The sequence below is a fragment of the Drosophila innubila genome, chromosome X (genome assembly GCF_004354385.1).
Source record: "Drosophila innubila isolate TH190305 chromosome X, UK_Dinn_1.0, whole genome shotgun sequence".
In the NCBI taxonomy this organism is placed as follows: Eukaryota; Metazoa; Arthropoda; class Insecta; order Diptera; family Drosophilidae; genus Drosophila; species Drosophila innubila.
In genome coordinates this window covers 23,712,292-23,730,180 of record NC_047626.1, presented here as the reverse complement: position 1 = coordinate 23,730,180, position 17,889 = coordinate 23,712,292, and the positions used below count along the sequence as shown (strand labels likewise).

The 17,889-nt window shown below is 33.2% G+C and overlaps 3 protein-coding genes across 3 annotated transcripts; 1 reads left to right on the top strand and 2 right to left on the bottom strand.

Annotated features, from left to right (window-relative positions):
* Positions 1-948: 948 nt before the first annotated feature.
* On the bottom strand, positions 949-3,588 carry LOC117789118 (ubiquitin carboxyl-terminal hydrolase 7-like). The gene is made up of 3 exons (XM_034628169.1): positions 2,550-3,588; positions 1,486-2,105; positions 949-1,385 (listed from the first exon to the last, which is right to left on the bottom strand). The coding sequence occupies exons 1-2, from the start codon at positions 3,564-3,566 to the stop codon at positions 1,590-1,592; spliced, it is 1,533 nt and encodes a 510-aa protein (XP_034484060.1). The 5' UTR covers positions 3,567-3,588; the 3' UTR covers positions 949-1,385; positions 1,486-1,589.
* Positions 3,589-6,974: 3,386 nt separating this feature from the next.
* LOC117794323 lies at positions 6,975-8,181 on the top strand. The gene is made up of 3 exons (XM_034634933.1): positions 6,975-7,216; positions 7,309-7,439; positions 7,884-8,181. Exons 1-3 carry the CDS (start codon positions 7,029-7,031, stop codon positions 8,087-8,089), a joined length of 525 nt encoding a protein of 174 aa, XP_034490824.1. The 5' UTR covers positions 6,975-7,028; the 3' UTR covers positions 8,090-8,181.
* Positions 8,182-8,599: 418 nt separating this feature from the next.
* Positions 8,600-17,745, bottom strand: LOC117794324 (transforming growth factor beta-1-induced transcript 1 protein). Its single transcript, XM_034634934.1, is given in 5 exon segments — positions 8,600-9,140; positions 9,506-9,677; positions 9,679-9,707; positions 11,784-12,008; positions 17,624-17,745. Coding segments are annotated over 5 exon segments (507 nt in total). The 5' UTR covers positions 17,627-17,745; the 3' UTR covers positions 8,600-9,062.
* Positions 17,746-17,889: the final 144 nt, after the last annotated feature.

Below are 17,889 nucleotides of genomic sequence, written 5' to 3'. Positions count from 1 at the left end.
ATAATGAAAATGAGATTATTACATTTTTATTACGGCATGGAGTTGCCACGTTTTTATAAAAAAGTATAATGTCCTTCAGTAGATACTGATTACTGATCAATCACAAGTAAAGGCTCGATTACTGACTGAATTACCTGCTGAATGCCCCCAATAACTAGGGGGCTCCGCCCCCTGCTCGCTTCGCTCGCGGTGCTACTGTCGAGCACACTCGACTGTCAGAGACCCCGTACTTACTATGGATAAAGCTAAGACTACTAAAAATTCAAAAATATTCTGCTCACTTGACGCCCTTGCAGAGCGCTGTATTATATTTTCAACTAAGTTAGATACATATTGTATAAGTTTGGTTATGATATCAAACAAAAATGTTTTTCATACTAAAACTTGATTATCGACCGATTGTTCCTATGGGCGCTATATGATATAGTGGTCCGATCGAAAAAAGAAACAAGCTTGATCTGCCTGCAATATAGAGAAATCTGCATACCAAGTTTGGTGTCACTAGCTTTTAAATTGTTCTTATAATTTGCATATGAAATTTTCTATGTCGATTTTTAGGCGTGGGGCGTGGCCAAATTATGAAACAAACTTGATCTGTTTGCAATATAGAGGAACCTACATACCAAATTTGGTGTCTCTAGCTCTTATAGTCTTTGAGATCTAGGTGTTCATACGGACGGACGGACAGACGGACATTGCTGTATCAACTAGGCTATTGATGCTGATCAAGAATATATATACTTTATAGGGTCTGCCACGTCTCCTTCTGCCTGTTACGCACATATTCGTTAAAACAAACTCAATAGACCCCTGTACTTTTTTTAAGTACGGGATCTAAAAATTAATATTATAGATAACATTGGTTGCCATTCTTAAATTAACGAGACTTTTTTGATTTTAGCTTGGCAAATCATTCGCAACGTCATTATTGAAACAACCCATGACGGCCTTAGAGAATGCCATTAATAAGGCACTGTACTGGAGAATTTTATTTTGTTGGTAACATGTTTATGGGGTTTGGAGCTCTTAAAAATTGAGATATCTTTAAACCTAGCTGAGGTTTTATATAAAACTTAATTATTTGGGTTATTGACTTATTTTTAAAACTAGCTTCATTAAAAAAATTTAAATACTAAAATTTGAACTTAATTTTTTTTTTTCATGATAAATTATCCGATTGTGGCGACTGTAAGAATAATAAATTTAAGATTTGAATTATCTGGAAATTGCTCAGCAAGGTCGCAAAAAGGAAAAATATACACACAATCTCTAGGGAACTATAACTGTCGGATATAATTAAATCATTCTTTATAATAATCGAAAAATAACTTCCATTCTGCATCCTCAGGATCATTTTCATTAAATGAACCATCCGAGCTGGATATCTGTAAGAAAAATAAATCAATTATCGTATTGATTTAAATTAAAGATTTGTAATATCGGAAGTCTGTTGAACAAGTTTTTCAAATCGAAAAATATACTCACCATCTCGATGGACTAGTTAATGTTGCATATCTTTTCAGTGGATTTCAGGCGCATCCGCTTAAATGACATCTGTTTTAGTTTTGAAGGATACTCAAATGTCACCTTCAATTCGATTCTTGCGACTCGACGTAATTCTCGAGCATGAAAGGAACATATTCCCTGCGATCGAGACGCTCTATCAGATCGCTGAATACCTCATTTTCAGGTACATCCCCCAATACACGATTCAGCTCCGATTGACGTATATAGACGAGCATGTAGGCATTGCTATTGTGCTTATCATTAGTGCCGCCATAATTTTGATCGATTGCCTCTTCCTTACGGCAGCTGGAGACCACATCGTCATCAAATTTAAACCAACGTCCATCAGCCTTTGGATTTATGAAGACTACATATTGTCCGCCATAATAATTGCCCGAGTGTACGAGTACGGAATAAAGTATATAATCGGATGGTGTATTTTCGCTCTTGGCCAAATATTGATCGAGATTGATTTCCTCATAAAACTCAAAGCGATTGTTCTCCATGGTAAAACTATTTTTAATTGGATCGTATTGGAAACACTTCAAGTGTATGTGCAATACCGGAGGGAGTGATGTGAATTTGACACCCTTGTTTCGCTATAAGCAATAAACAAATTAACTTAGGTTAAATGTTTAATCCTTAATATAGGTATATCCACGAAAATCTTTTGAAGTTGACAAAGATCGTCTCATTTATGACATAAAGACCTAAGTTTATTTTATTATAAAGAGCTCGCTTCCTTAAACATTTTAGTGTCATATCAGGATTTTATAATAATCCAAAAAGACATGTGACATAACAGATTAAATTTATAAAATAAAATAGAGCGAAGTATTCTGTGATCAAGAAGGAGTGTTTCGAAAAGCGCATACATCCCTATATTCAGAAGATCTTGGCATTCAACTTTTAATATACAAATTGATAAATATTATTTGCTTTTAGATTTAATAAAACAAAATACGAAAAAAGTGTGTATTTAATCATTCGCTTATTATTTTAATCGTTTAAATTTATCTACTTTTAAAAATTGTCTCACTCACCTGGACATTATCAATTTCATCACAATTATTGGTACCATCAAGTTTTTTGATGGCAATTAAGTCTTCGAATGAATCATAGATATTTTTCTTGTCTTTGGTATTCAGTTTAATATCGTAGAAACTTTCGCAGGGTGTTGGAATATGGTTGGCAGTCTCCAATTTGACGTTCGATGACAAGTTGCCTTTGAAAAGCCCTGGAATTGTGTCCTCCGTCATATGCTTCTCCAGCTTGTGGAACAGTTTACACAAAAAGTCCTGAGCATTACACGGCATAAATAAATCTACAGCCTCGTGGAAAATTGATAATTTTGGCTTGGTGTTAACGGGACGATCACCGAACTGCAGCTCATGGAAGATTCGCTGTAGTTGAAAGCCCACAAGTTTGCTTTCATCATCGATATCAGTCTGCATGTGATAAACAGCCGAACGGAATGCGTTTGTAAAATACAACATCTGCAGCACCGAATTCAAGTATCTGGTGCATTCTCGTTTCTTCAAGCCATTGTAGCCGGTGTCTTTCTTGGAATCCCATTGAATTCCGAGCGGAATATCGGCAGTAACATGCACTTCGATTGTAATGCTGTCATTGTGAACATAGCAGTTGTCCGGATCCATCAGGTTTACCCAGGTTATAAAACTCCCATAACCATAATCATTGTCATTAAAGTTGAATAAACGATCGATTTCGGTGCGGGTGTATGGTTTCGCATTCGGCTTGTAACATACGAGATTCAATTTGGCGATGGCATGGCATGACCAGGAGGTATCACGACTATCAGCATTGCATTGAAGAAAGACGCCTAATGCCCTATTATGGGGTATGATCAATATTCTCCATGGCAGCATACGGACATAGAAAGTCTCTGATCTTTGTTCTTCCTTATTTGGACCAATATTCTCAAAGGTATACGAGAAAATCGCCTCCGAGCGCAATTGGTACTCCTCTATCTTTTCGACCATTTTAAACTCCTCTTCTACCTCATCCTCTATGGGATACTTCTCTAACTCATAGTCCATGAGATACTTCTCTTTCTCATTGTTCATTGGTGTGGGACTGTTGTCGCTATTGAATACACCATTATGATTAATATTTTTTATATAGCATGCTTGTAAATTTTCTATATTATTTATAATAATCATTTTTCTGGCTGACTTAATAATTCACTGATCCCCAGAACGATAAAATCTACAAGGTTGAAAGTTTCTCACAAGAAAGATGAGACACTTTTATCGTGCAATAAGACAACTTGTCATTAATGTGAGCAGAATTCCATTGTAGAATTTTATTATTCAAAAAATCTAGGTTTTTTGGATGTTTCAGAATCGAGCGTGCCATTTTAAGCATTTATCGAGAATATCACAAGTAATTTTTTAAAAATGTTTTCGCAACAGAAAGCTACTAAAAATAGCATTTATCATTTCTAATCAAATTTGGCACACAGATTTCTATAGACTCAAATTTAAGCCACGGGAGCGAGTTGAAATATAACGTCACCTTATTATTAATTCCCCTTGTGTCCGATTCTCTGGTCTTTACAGCTCACTTATATTCTGACTTAAACGTGTTAGCGACGACGAGCAAAGGAACGGATAAAATATCAGGCTTCTTTCGGATTTCGCTTTATATTTTATAGTATTAAATAAAAAGTATTTTTCTCACGATGCATCTAGACTAATTATAATTAAATAATTATTTAAAAAATGATAAGAATTGCCGAAATTCAATTAGAACATGATAAAAAAATTTACTTTGAAAAAATCGTGTCGAAAGTTAAAACCGGATCACAAGCATTGTGAATATAACAAATGCAAATATAATGAAAACACTATTCACTCACCATAGAATTTTCAGCGAGCTTCGTAGAGCAAACATTGTAGAATTACTAAGCATATAAAAAATAGATGTTTGTGATATCGCTTGGCAAAATCAGAATACTGAAAAAAAAAAAACCCAGAGAACGCTGCAGAGAGCGTAGGAGAGCGTCAAGCGTGTTGCGTACACTTCATGAAAAAATATTGTACCATAAAAATAGTGTACCATATTTGTAAGCATATGGCTCATTTTTATTAATGTCTAGTTAAAGTTTCAAAAGAAATTAGTGAATTATTTGACGTAAAATATGTAGAAACTAATTAAGAAATTTAAATTCATGAATATCTCTAAGATAAAATTTAACTTTTTTTATACCCTGAGCTCATTGAAAATGGCCAAAAAACGGTATAATGTGTTTGGCAGAATGTATGTAACAGGCAGAAGAGAGCGTGGTTGACCCCCCAAAGTATATATATTCTTGATCAGGATCAACAGCCGAGTCGATTGAGCCATGTCCGTCTGTCTGCCTGTCTGTTTGAACGCGTCGACCTCAGAGACCATTAGAGAGCTAGAGACTTGGTAAGTAAGTTCCTGGATACCGTACGCAGATCAAGTTTGTTTTTTTTTGGATCGAATATGAAAAACTTCTTGATTTTGTGAGATATCTCGACCAATCTGACACCAGATACAGCCTGCCCAAATTTGGTTAAAAATCGAACCACTATATCATATAACTGCCATAGAGACGCTGCGTCGAAAATCAAGTTTTAGTATGAAAAAGTTTTTTGTTCTTCGAGATATCTTAACCAAACTCATAGAATATGCATTTAAGTTGTTGATATTTATCCTGACCAAATTTGGTACAGATGGGTTTCCTTTATCATATAGCTGCCATAGGAACAATCGGTTGAAATCAACTTTTAATACAGAGTAGCTGGGCACAGGGTATCCCACTAGCATTTTTTTTAAATAAAACTGTTCAATTTGTTTTGCTTCTTGCTGTTAACTAACATTTGAGCGCACTGTTAACAACAGCGCCATCTGTTGTTATTAGTACTAGGTCACCGAGCATCTGTGCATGTATTTTCATAACTGTGGAGCCACCTTTTGTATGTTTCGAGAAACGTACAGTTGAAGTGACGAACGAAATTAACACGCGAGCTATATGAGCAACAATCAGGAATGTTCGTGCATTTTGGTTTAATCGAACTTGTTCTGACCGATTCAATACAACATCGGTTCCGGCGCGCGTTTTAAATTGTCAATTAATTTAATTTATTCATAAATATGTAGTTCACTTAACATAATAAATTTGATAAATATTTGTAGAACAGCGCGCGATTCCATATTTAGACGAAAGTATTTACCATTCCTTGCAAATAACACTTTCAGCGTGTCCGTAAAAAACACTTCTCGAACGGACACAACGAAAATGAGATCGAAAAGAAACTCTCAGTACTATTTACGTCAAACTGCACGCGATTTTTTTTTAATTGAAGCAGTAAACAAGAGTGTTACCTTTTGAAGTGAAGAGACGAAAGCTACATTTAGAGTCTAAAATTTAGACAAACGCCAACCAGAAAACGCGAGCGACTCAGAAAACGCAAATGTAGCTGACGAAATTGATTCCTAAAATCACACACAATTATTATTTCAAGACTATAACAGCAACAACGTCACACATAAAATGCAAAAAGTTAAATACATCTTATTATTATTTGAATTGTTTTTAATATTTTTTTCTTTTCTATGTAGTTCTTTGGCATATGTTTGCCACGGCAAGCACATTAACGCGCACAATCACAACGCACTTACATATATTCTATTTTTTATTCACTCCAATTATTTAGCTAAATAAATTTATACTTTTGCGATTAGAATTGCGTTTTAAAATTAAAAAATTGTAAAAATACCAAAGCAAATTTTTAGATTTTCACTCGTTCGCAACGAATTCAAGAATCAAAACAAAAGAAGAGAATACGAAAGTTGACAAATCGGTGCCATAGCAAGCTGAGTTTTGACAGGATGAAGAAATTCTGCTTGCCATATTTTTTGTTGCTGGCACTGTCGCCAACTTGGCTATTTTCAGAGTTCAATTGATGAAAAAATTAAAAAAAATTGCTATTGATCGGAAATATTCAGGTATGTTTTGCTATTAGTATTTTATCTAAAACTATGCAATAATGAACTTAAAAATTATTTCCAGCCAGAAACAGATATTTTTCCTCTAAAAAGTTGGCAGAACGGGTTGCTGGCCAATGGTAAAGTTGTTGTGAGTTTTCAAAGCTCAAAATTCAAAATCAAATATTCGAAATCTTACAAAAAGCTTAAAAAATTATTTGCAGAATTTCAAAATTCTATATCAAAATTTTAGATAATACCATTTTATCATTTTTTTTCTACATTTTACAAAATGATCTAAAGCAATTGAATTTCGTCCTTTTGCTGGACTAAGGCAGCATAGACGTTTTTTTGTGAACCAAGGCTGCCACACCGATAGGCTTACTTTAATGAGCTCGATAATTTTTTCTGAGCGATTCGATGTCTAGTAGGCCATAACAGCTGATTGAGTAAGCGCTAAAAAATAAATTTGACAGGCAGTTTTATAGGTTAAAATTGACTTTCATTGAAATCAAACTTTTGTGTGCGACACAGGCATTTCAAAAATGAACTGGACTAGTGAGGCAACTTGGCATTTGGTGGAGTTGATGGAGGAAAACATGGACGGGCTCCGGGCTGATCCAAAGAACGCAAACATCTACAAGTATATTGCGGACCAATTGGTTATGTTCGGTCCAAGCGCCAATGAAGTCAAGATAAAAATTAAGAGCTTGACAAAACTTGACGGAAACAGGTATGTATAGTATATACACATTAACTTATATGAATATTAAATATGTATATTTTATCTTATTATTTGATTTAAATTAAAACATTTCGTCGCAGAGAGGAGTTGCCAAAAGTTGGTCCTTCGGATAAAACTTCTTCACCGGTTGATGACCCATTAGACAAATCGAAGGAAATGTTTTTGGCTTCTCACATGCTCAATTTCCGGAGAAGTGAGCCTCTTGGTCTTAGTAAGTTTAACAATCACTTAATATATATTCTTGATCAGGAAGACGAACTAATTCTTTATAGTCATGTCCGAAAGTTTTTAAACAGACTTGTCATTTAAAGCCTTCTTGATTAAATTTAGTAAAGCTCGGTTCTGTCTGAATCGTCCCCATATATACAATAGGCCGATATCTTAACAGCACAAACAGATTTTGTATTTCGTATCTTTTTATTGTCTTAAAAATTCTGATAAACTTCGATTAAAATAGGTAAAATTTTTTACAATATGTAATATACTTTAAACATCATTGTTCGTACTTTGGGGTATATTAACTGAATTAATTTACTATTTATTTTAAAAATGGTGTACGTTATTTTATAAAATCGTTATCGTGTCAAATAATTACCTTTGTTTCGTATTACATATATACATAAATGTATAAATAATAAAATATTCTGTAATTTAGATTTGGATTCTATGTCAAGGGCTATCGAAAAGCCCGTTGTTTGCACTTGTCCAAACAACAAAAGGTGCATCATAGACGATTTCCTGGAAATAGAGCGGGAGAAATTGGAAGTCTTAAAGTCAATTCGCGATGATCATTTGGATGTCATATTGCATATTGAAGACTTTTGCAAAAAAGCCTTACATCATCTTGAAAATAAACAGTAAGCATTTGTATGAGTTGAGACTGATATTCAATATGAATTGACATTTATATTCTTAAACAAATTTGCATAATAAATACTGATATAAAATTTGAATTATTGTGGTTTTATTTTTTTTATTTTTTTAAATTTTATGGCTAAGCTTCGTTCAATAGCTTCAGCTTCCCCTTTATAATTTCCCAGTTGAAAAATGTGAGTGAAAATGGCATGTCTGAGATAAACAGAGGAGATCGCAGAATAAAAGAGACATCGAAAGAGAGTGATGAAAATAAATATCGAATTCCCTCATACAAATGAAAGGAAAGTCGTAAACCATTTATTATTGATTAATTGTATATATTTTATTTTTTAATAAGATAGTTTTGAGAATAACAATACAATTTAGAAAGAGATAACATAGTAGAGAGAGAGAAAGAGAGAGAAAGAAGAGATAAAGGTGATGGATGAGCTAGTTAAAGGTTCTTGTTCTTGCGTGTAGTATAACAACTAAATACAAATATATAGTTTAATATTGTTTTTAATGCGTATGCTTAAACAAAACAACATACAGCTGACAATCTTCGGCCCACTCTCAGACCTCCGTCTCCCCCCTCAATCCGTCGGCAGCTCCTAACTGAAACTTTCGGCTGACAGTTCTGTCAGTTGTCTTCAGTTTTTAAATGCATTTCTTGTGTATAATTTTATTTTATTTTTTTTTGCATTTTACAAACCTATATAATTTAGTGTGGGGTGGAAACGGGGTAGAGGGGCTGGCTGAAGGGGAAGGTTATATTTTTATCCGATTTGCCACAACTTTCGTATTATTCTTGTTTAAACGCTAAGAGTTTTGTTTCGTATTATGTTTTTAAACTTTGTTCAACAATTTGCGAATGCTACAAAATACCATAAACATCTATAATATACATCGAAGAGTGCGTTTGTTGGTGTGGGTGTGTGTGAGTGTGTCCGTGTGTGCGTGTGTGTAGAGCATTCCCGTTTTAGCCAGAGCAGGCCGTGCACAGCGGCAAATTATCCTCCACGGCAAATGTGCTGGCCGTAATGGGCGTGGCGCATTTCTATAAAAACACAAAAAGAAAATATCATAAACTTGCTATAAATATGTGTAAGCACCTATGGTCAAAATAATAAGAACACCAGCGAATTTGGATATCAACGAAATTATTTCAATTTTATACCTGTTAAAATATTCCCTGCAGAGTTTCATGTGCATATAGCTAAGTATTTGCTTAATTTTCGAAAACTCACAGATTATTTTTGTATATTCAATTTGAAAGAAAACTAAATAAATACTATTTGACATGTTAACTTTTTGGTTGACGTACAAATATTTCCATTTCAACTTTTTACCGACAAGTCATGGTAATGTATTTGTTATTTTGACCATGGGTGTATGTGTATTTAAGTATGCACACGCTTTTACCTTGCACTTGAAGCAATCGCGATGCCATTTGGCATTTAATGCAACAATGGCATTCTCCGTTATGGGCTGACTGCAGCCGGCGCAACGTGCCGCAAAAAGTTGCTCGAAATCGAGACGGCAATAGGGACGTCCGTCCCGCTCGTAGAACGAGGTGCCCACCAGGGGCTTTTTGCCACGATTGCTCCATGGCCTTGATCGTTCGCTGCAAGGAGGAAAATGTGGAGTCATGTGAGAGTTGAATTAACCATATCTTATTTTCTTATACGTGTATGTCTTATATAATCTTTGACAATTATAATCGCCTAATCACAATCAAAGCCAATCAATCGCACACACCCACCTAATCAACCAATGCTCGCTGGCGACCTTGTGGATCACATATATACACATACATACACATACATACACATACATACACATACATACATATACATACATATAATTATTGCAACTTCTCGTAATCGAAGCCGCAATGCAAATGCTCTAACTTCTAATTTTTTTTAATATTTGATTATTTCTTAAGACCAAGGGCGCTAAATAATGATTATTTTGTTTTTTTTTTTCAATTGAACAAATCATTCACTTCTAAAAAAATTAAAAAAACAAGTGAAATGTACAGAAAATTTTCTTAAAGGGTAATCTATGCTATTTCATCATGATCTTCAAAATAATGATTTTTATTATGTTACTTGGCAAAATAATGATTACTTTTGAGCAAAAAAATAAAACTCAAGAATAAATCATTATTTTAGAGAAAAAAAAAAAAAAAATAAAACTCAATAATGATTATTTCTTTAGTTATATTTTTTCCATTAAAACTCAAATTGTTATTTTGGCTAGAAATATATATAAACTTTTTCTATATTCCTTATAAAAATATCAGACCTCGAGCTAACTAAAACCACATCACTTCCTTATAAAAAGTAAAAATAACAACTTGAGTTTTTTATTTAAAAGTTAATTAATGAAAATCAAAAATAATGATTATTTCTTAAGTTTTATAATAAAACTTATTGTGTTTACAGTTCAGAAAGCACTAATTCTCATTTTCTGCTTTATTTCGTGTTGTTCAGTTTGAACAAATATTTAATTGCTTAACAAATTCTTTTGTTATGAAAAAATTGTTTTTTTTATTTATTGAAATATTTACAATAAATTTGGCATTTAAGAAATTTGTTTTCAGTATGACATTCGAACTTTTACCCAACCTATTATCATTATAATAATACTGAAGGTTAAAAAATTTTTTATTTTGAAACCATGGGAATGAATAGTATTATGTTTTTCTATGGGTATTCAAAAAATGTGTATTTTATATCCATTTTTTTAATTGATTTAGATTATTGTAATTTTTTTTAGATCACATTTTTGGAAGACTAAATCTAAGTTAGTTTTAATTATAACAGTAACACAGAAAGACAAATAAATTAAAATCTTTACAGTTTTGAATAAGAAAGGCGAATTTTAACTTTTAAGATCTAAATCTTAAGTTTATTAAAATGTTAAGCAATTAGCGCAGCTCAAAACAAAACAAATTTAGAATGATGTTCAGCTGTTCACTAACTGCCAAATGTATAAACAGATTTATACATATGCTGATATAGAGACAGATATTAAGGTAGAGATAGAGATTGCGACAGAGAGAACTGATTGCTTCAATAGTTGATGAGCTGGATAGACAAGCTGTGCGCTTTGTCATATAAATAGATATCATTATTATATCATTATGCATTACAAGTTTTATAAGAAGAAATGTTGACATTAACAATATAGTACTTATAACAATTACCGTTAATAAAACGCCCAAGTTTATGGCAAACAGACGACAACGACAACGAACAGCGGTGTCATCAATGTGGATCTTATGAGTAAGCGCTGTGTAATTGCGTATCAATCTAGTTCCGGGTAGAGCATTTTATTTAATTTAAGATAAAGGCGGTTCTCATAAAGTCTAGTTTTATTGACAATATTTGAGATTTATGAATTTATAATGAGAATTAACTTTGGAAAGTGAATATAATTTGATTTAGCAGCCACCATAATGATTATAATTTTATAGTATACATTTAATAAAAAATTTGTTGAATTTTATCAAATTACTAAATGCTTGATCTCAAAAAAAAAAAAATTTACAAAATAAGAATTAAAATTAAATTTTTTTATTTAAATCCTAGTATAACTCGAATTTTTAATTGTCCGATAAAATTATTATGTATACTCTAGTTTCTAGATCTTTTGTTGAATTTGAATGTTTTAGGGTATACTACTAAGTACTCACCTCCAAAATGGGTTGCTTGCAACCGAAGCAGGTGCCCGAATAATTGCTCACAAAGCAATCGGAGCAGACGGGCTCCTCGCTCTGTATGTGGAATGTGGCCTCGGTGATGGGACGATGGCAATCCTTGCAGGCAAAGTGCTCCGGATGCCAGGTCTTGCCCAGGGCCGTAATAATCCTTTGTTGTATGACCTCATTGCACTTGTGACAAATCGATACGGGCTCTGACTGAAGAAATAGAAATGGAATAATTGATATGGGCATCACGTGGGAAAGGCGTTCAAGTATTTCATAATATTTTCTAAATGAATAACTAAATGAGTGAGTGTGTCTGTGTGAGTCAATGATATGAATAATGGGAGTATTTCTTTTTTGTTTCGTCTACAGACTCGACTTACATATATTGACATGGCTTGAGTTCAAAAACCGCAACAACAATGAAAGATTTGCGTAATTCAATGCAAATTCCAAACCTCAGAGCCCCACAGACCTCCTCAGACCCCCTCAGAATCCATATCCCATAACTCTGACCACAACACAAAGAACAATAATAATATAATATGTATTTAATACTAAAAATATGAGCATCAGCATTAAATCATTTTGATTGCATATTATAAAGTAATGTTTTTACCAGTGCGCGGTTCGTATTAAAAGTTCTCAACGTTTTGAAATGTGTTTTTCTCTGTCATTTTATCAACAAGTAAACTTTGAAACATTTTTATTGCATATTGTTTAGTCTTATTTCATTCAGTATTTATTCTTGGAAATTTTTTTTCTTTATATATTGAATTAAAAATAGGCAAAACTTCATTGTGTATCACGAAATCTGTGAAAAATTAGTAAGAAGAATAACCCACTTAAGATTTTTCCTCTTATGGAAACATGCAGAAATAGAGACATAGAGACATTAACATAGATTATTTATTAGACTCTTTTCCACTTTTATATTTTTAACGGTCAAAAATTTAAAACATCGCGGCAAAAACAGCAATAACACAAAAACGTATGCATGGTATTATTCGTGTGTACCTAAAAACTATGAAAAAGTGGAAATTTTGAGATTTGTCCTGTTTTTTTGTCCCTTTCTAAAATATTTGTCCTATTTTTGTCCTTTTTTCGGAGTCCGTCTATCCTGTTTTTTTTATCGACTTATGGCAGCACTGCTCTGAACATGAATACATTTTTCAGAGTTTTCCATTTTTCCAGCTCCAAAAAGTATGCAATAAATTTGTTTGCAACATCGCAGCGCAGCTTAATGATAAAAGTTGCGAAATTATAAAAAAAAATTAAAAAAACATTCCGAAATAAATGAAATTTTCACAAAACTTAAGCTAAGCAATTGAAAATTTGCATTTGAAATGTCTGCACCATATTTGGGGCATTCCCTTTTTAACAAGATAATTGATGGCAAATCAACTGCCTGACTAAAAGGTGAGTGAGTTAATTGTTATTACAGATGTGGATAATAAACATTAACAACTTTGATTGTAAATGCGATAATAAACATTAACTTTGAATTGTGAATGTGTCTGGTGTCCAAGGCGACCGAGCCTTACATGTCCATCTGCTGCTGGCGTTGCGCCAACTTTTCGGGCCACCCACGCAGCGATGCGTCGAAGTCGACGTCGACGTCGACATTGACTGCGACTGCGACTGGACATAGATGGACTTGTGACAATTGGTGTCAATGTTGCAAGTTTAATGGGGCAGCTGAAGGTGTTGCAGCTGTTAAATGATAACGTAACACAAGCTAACGGTAAATTGCTTAGCTAACGGTTAATTGGGGACGCATTAAATGAAAATTGTTGCTCATAAAAATGAAAAATCGCTGCAGCTCGTAAATTTAGGCAATTAAAATGCTGCACTTTTGAGTGTGTTGGCTGAGCAGGACGGGGGAGGGGGAGATGGGGTGGAAATGGAGGTGGTATGCTGTGTGTGTGTGTGTGTGTGTGTTTATGCAAGTGTGTGTGTGTGCTCTCCAAATTTAATTTGCTCGTATTAAACGCACATTAATTTCTCGGCCGGCAATTGCGGGCACTTGTTGTTGTTTTTGCTCTTGTTGCTGTAGTTGTTGTTCTACTTGCTTATTTAAAGTTTGCGCCAGATGTAGCAACAACAAAAACAATAGCAACAACAACAGCAACGAAGACGGCGACGTCTCACTTAGATCATCGCTAGAGTTAGAATTGAATTAAACAAATGAACACTCAACGAAACGAAAGGGAAATGTCGAAGACAGAGGGGCAAGAACGCAGGAGAGAGTGCGGCAGAGAAAAAGAAAGAGCGAGAGAGCGAAGTTTGACTGTTTATAACCCTACAACAGCAACAACAACAACAGCAACAACCACAACAACAGCAGCAGCATCAACAGGCAGCTAAACGACAGCGTTAAATTTTATGAACAATTTGGCGCTTTAAAACGAGCAAACAGCAACAAAAAACAAAAAAGCCAACAAAAAAAGAAATCTCGCAAAAAAATAACAACAAGCGATTCAATACAGTGAACCGAAGTGTTAATAAACTGCCAGCAAAAATAAAATCTTTGACTTAAATACCATTAGTTAATTTCTACATTATAATAATTAACTCCAATAATTTCTAGTTAAATTGCAAACAAAAACCTTAAGAAAGAAAGTTTAACTTTGGTAGGCTGAGTATTTAATACACTTGCAGATCATTGTAGATTTTTGAGCCAGTTGACATATTAAGTAACGTCAAATAATTATTTAAACTATATTTAATTTCAATTATTATATATTTACTATGAATTTATGTTTAGTAAAAAATTAATAGTATTTATTTATCACATTATATAAAACTGTGTAAGTTTATTATTTTCCAACTCAATTTTTGCATTTCTTTTACTTTTATCGTTTACTTTGAGGTTCCTTATCGACAATTTCCACTGTATACAGTGTTGCTTAGCAATTAAATTAACATTAACACATCGAAACAAACAAATTGTATTATAAATAAACAGAATAAATAAATATATAGAGCATTACAAACTGAACAATATTTAATATAAGAAATAACAATTGTAAATATAGTGTAAATAAGAAAAATTTGCAAAAAGTATATAGAACTTTTGTTTGCAGCTCACCTGAGCTACCTGACGCATCTAAAACGAATATATGCAGTTTCTTATTGCTGTTTGTTTATATAGAATTTGTGAGTTGTTATCAGTTAATTGCAACAATCAAAGCGCCGACTCAGTTGCTAAGTGAAACATCAACAACAATGGCAACAACAACAACAACAACAACAATAATTAATAATAAGCGTAAACAATTTAGCCGGCAAAGTTTTCCCCTTGAAAAGCCAACAATAAAAACAATAACAATAACAAACACTAACAACAATAATGAGGCAGCGAGGAAACCGCAATAAGTCAAAACAATTCATTTAGATTTTTGTTGAATTTGTTTTCGTAGTTTGCTTATTCAAATGCGATAATTAAAATATTGCACAAATGAATCATACATCTAGTATATATACATGTGTGTTTAATGTGTGTGTGAGTGTGTTGGGGGAGGAGGTTAGGCATAAAAACGCAATTGTTGTAGCCCCATCAATCAGAGCTGTCAATCAACAAGGCGCTAAGTTTAGCTGCTCTTAGCCAACATTGCGTATACGTAATTGCCATTTGAACTGCAGATGCTCTGAGCATAGATAAAATGACCACTTAACATGTGGCACACAACAAAATGAAAAAGAAAATTCAATAATGAAATATTAAAGAATATTAATATATAGATATGTATATCAATCATTCCTTTCTCCACCAAAATTGGATAGCATTTCTTTTTCTATGAATAGATTGCAGATCGATCAACATTTCCATCGATTCCGACTGAAAGCAATTCTTTCGAATAAAGAATCCACAATTAAAATCGAATTAAAAACTCCTCAATTTAGTGCATTCCAGAATTTGGAAACGCCTGAAATTCGAAATTCCTTTAGAATTATTTTGTATAAAATAGTCATAAATTATTAAATGTTTCTTTCAGAAATTTGAACACGCCTAAGCTGAATTCGAATTTCCGCTGGAAATACAGCATTCTAATTAATATCATTAAAATATTTGAATTGCTGATCGAGCACTATATTTATATTTATATTTATATATTGATGACATTTAAACGATTTGAACGCATTATAAGCTAATTGGAATTTTATCAAGGAATACAACAAATAATATAATAATGTTTAGAATGTTTAATGCTTAAAAATCGATAAATTAGATGCCATATCTTGAGTTCAATCTATTGTTAATCATTCCGTAGACAATAAAATATGTTTGACTTTATTAAAAATAAGAGTATATTCAAAGGACTTTTATTTTATAGATCTGAGAGCTGTACTATTCGAAATAGTTCTTCGATTTAGTTTAGTCAAGAACTTTATAATATAATTTGATTTTAAAGACAATGTAAAACCGTAAATAAATCATTTAATATTTATTTCAATAACAAAGCTAGGAATTCTGATATCATGATTTTAGAACATTATAAGCTTTAATTTTAGGCACTTATTCAAAAGTATTCAGAGTTTTTCCTACAATAAAAATAGAGTATGCGAAGAATTCAAAGTTGTACTTTATTAGAACTTTAATCTTAACATATTCAGACAACAAGATGATATTTAAAGCAATCATTTGCGTTTCTGTTAAGGAAAGTGAAAATGAATCATTCAGATCGATTGATTGCCAAATTTAGTATCGGAATGTTGAGCTCGATAAGAAGAAGAGGATAAAGAATGTAAAGAAGATGACAACAAAATGATGTCAGAGCAAAGCTCAAGCCAAAAGTTAAAAGAAACACACAGGAAAAAAAACGAAACAATTTCGATTATTGAGTTCTATGCGATCATCGTTAAATCTAGATCTATGATCTTAAATCGAATTGACTTAAAACTCTTTCCCCCGTTACTTTTTGGCTTTCCCAAGCACCGAACGAACGTGTGGGACGTTGAGACACCCAACTTTGAATTACTTCAAGTCTTGTGTCGACACTTGCAAAACATTTTTTATTTTATATTATTTTATTGTATTTTTTTTGGGAAAGTTTTCGTGTTCGCCCACTGAAAGAGACGTGGACACTGAAGGTGGCCCAGGTTCAAGCCCAAAACTCAGTTAACTCAGTTGCCCATTGAAATCGAATTGTTTTTCAATTTTTGTGTGTGCGTCTTTTAATTTTATTTGTATTCTGTGCCTTTTTTCTCCTCATTTTTTATATAGATATTTTTTTTCTTTCTTTTAGTATGGTAATTAACATAAATACTAATAAGGCAAGTCGGGGCCATTTGGAGAGGCGCTTTGTGTGCGTGAGTTTTTTTTGGGTAGGCAGCTCATAAAAAGCTCAGGAAAACAGCAGACACAAAACAGAAAACAAAAAACAAACAACACAAAATGACAGTTTTTTTTGAGTTTTTAGTTTGTAACACTTGAAAATTCCACATGCTATGAATATTACACCAAAGTTGGCGTCGTCGACGACACTTCAAACAGCCAACGGACGTGGCATGTGGCCAGTACAACGCGGCGTATGCGTAACGTCATAGCGGCAACCTGTTTGCTAAGCAAACGCCCACGTGCCACAAATTTAAGGCAGGGGGCAAAACCAGCTCGAAATTCGAATGATGCATAGACCACAGTCTCGACACTGAGTCTATGAATGGAGATCCATAATCTGTGTATTTGCTGGAGCCAACAAACACATGACAAAGTCTTTTTCTCTCTATCTTTTCACCATTATTTCCCCTTCCCTCACCAACATGATTTGTTTTGACTGATACGTTATTTATGATGGTTCAAAAGGGATTTGCATAGAATTACTTACCATTTTTTTCTAGCTTCTTCGATTTACTTGTTTAGTTGACGCGAAGTTTGTTTAATTTTTCGGGTTTTCTTTTTCCTTGATTTGATGGGGAATTTTTTGATTTTGCACCAGCGAGTGTAAAACTTTAACAAAAAAAAAGTAATTTACTTGGTTGATATATCGTATTAACAATAAAATGTTTGACGTAACGAGCTAAACAGACAAAAAAAATGTATTAACGAGCACTTATAACAACAACTTAAAAGAAAATAAGAAGTGTTTAAATA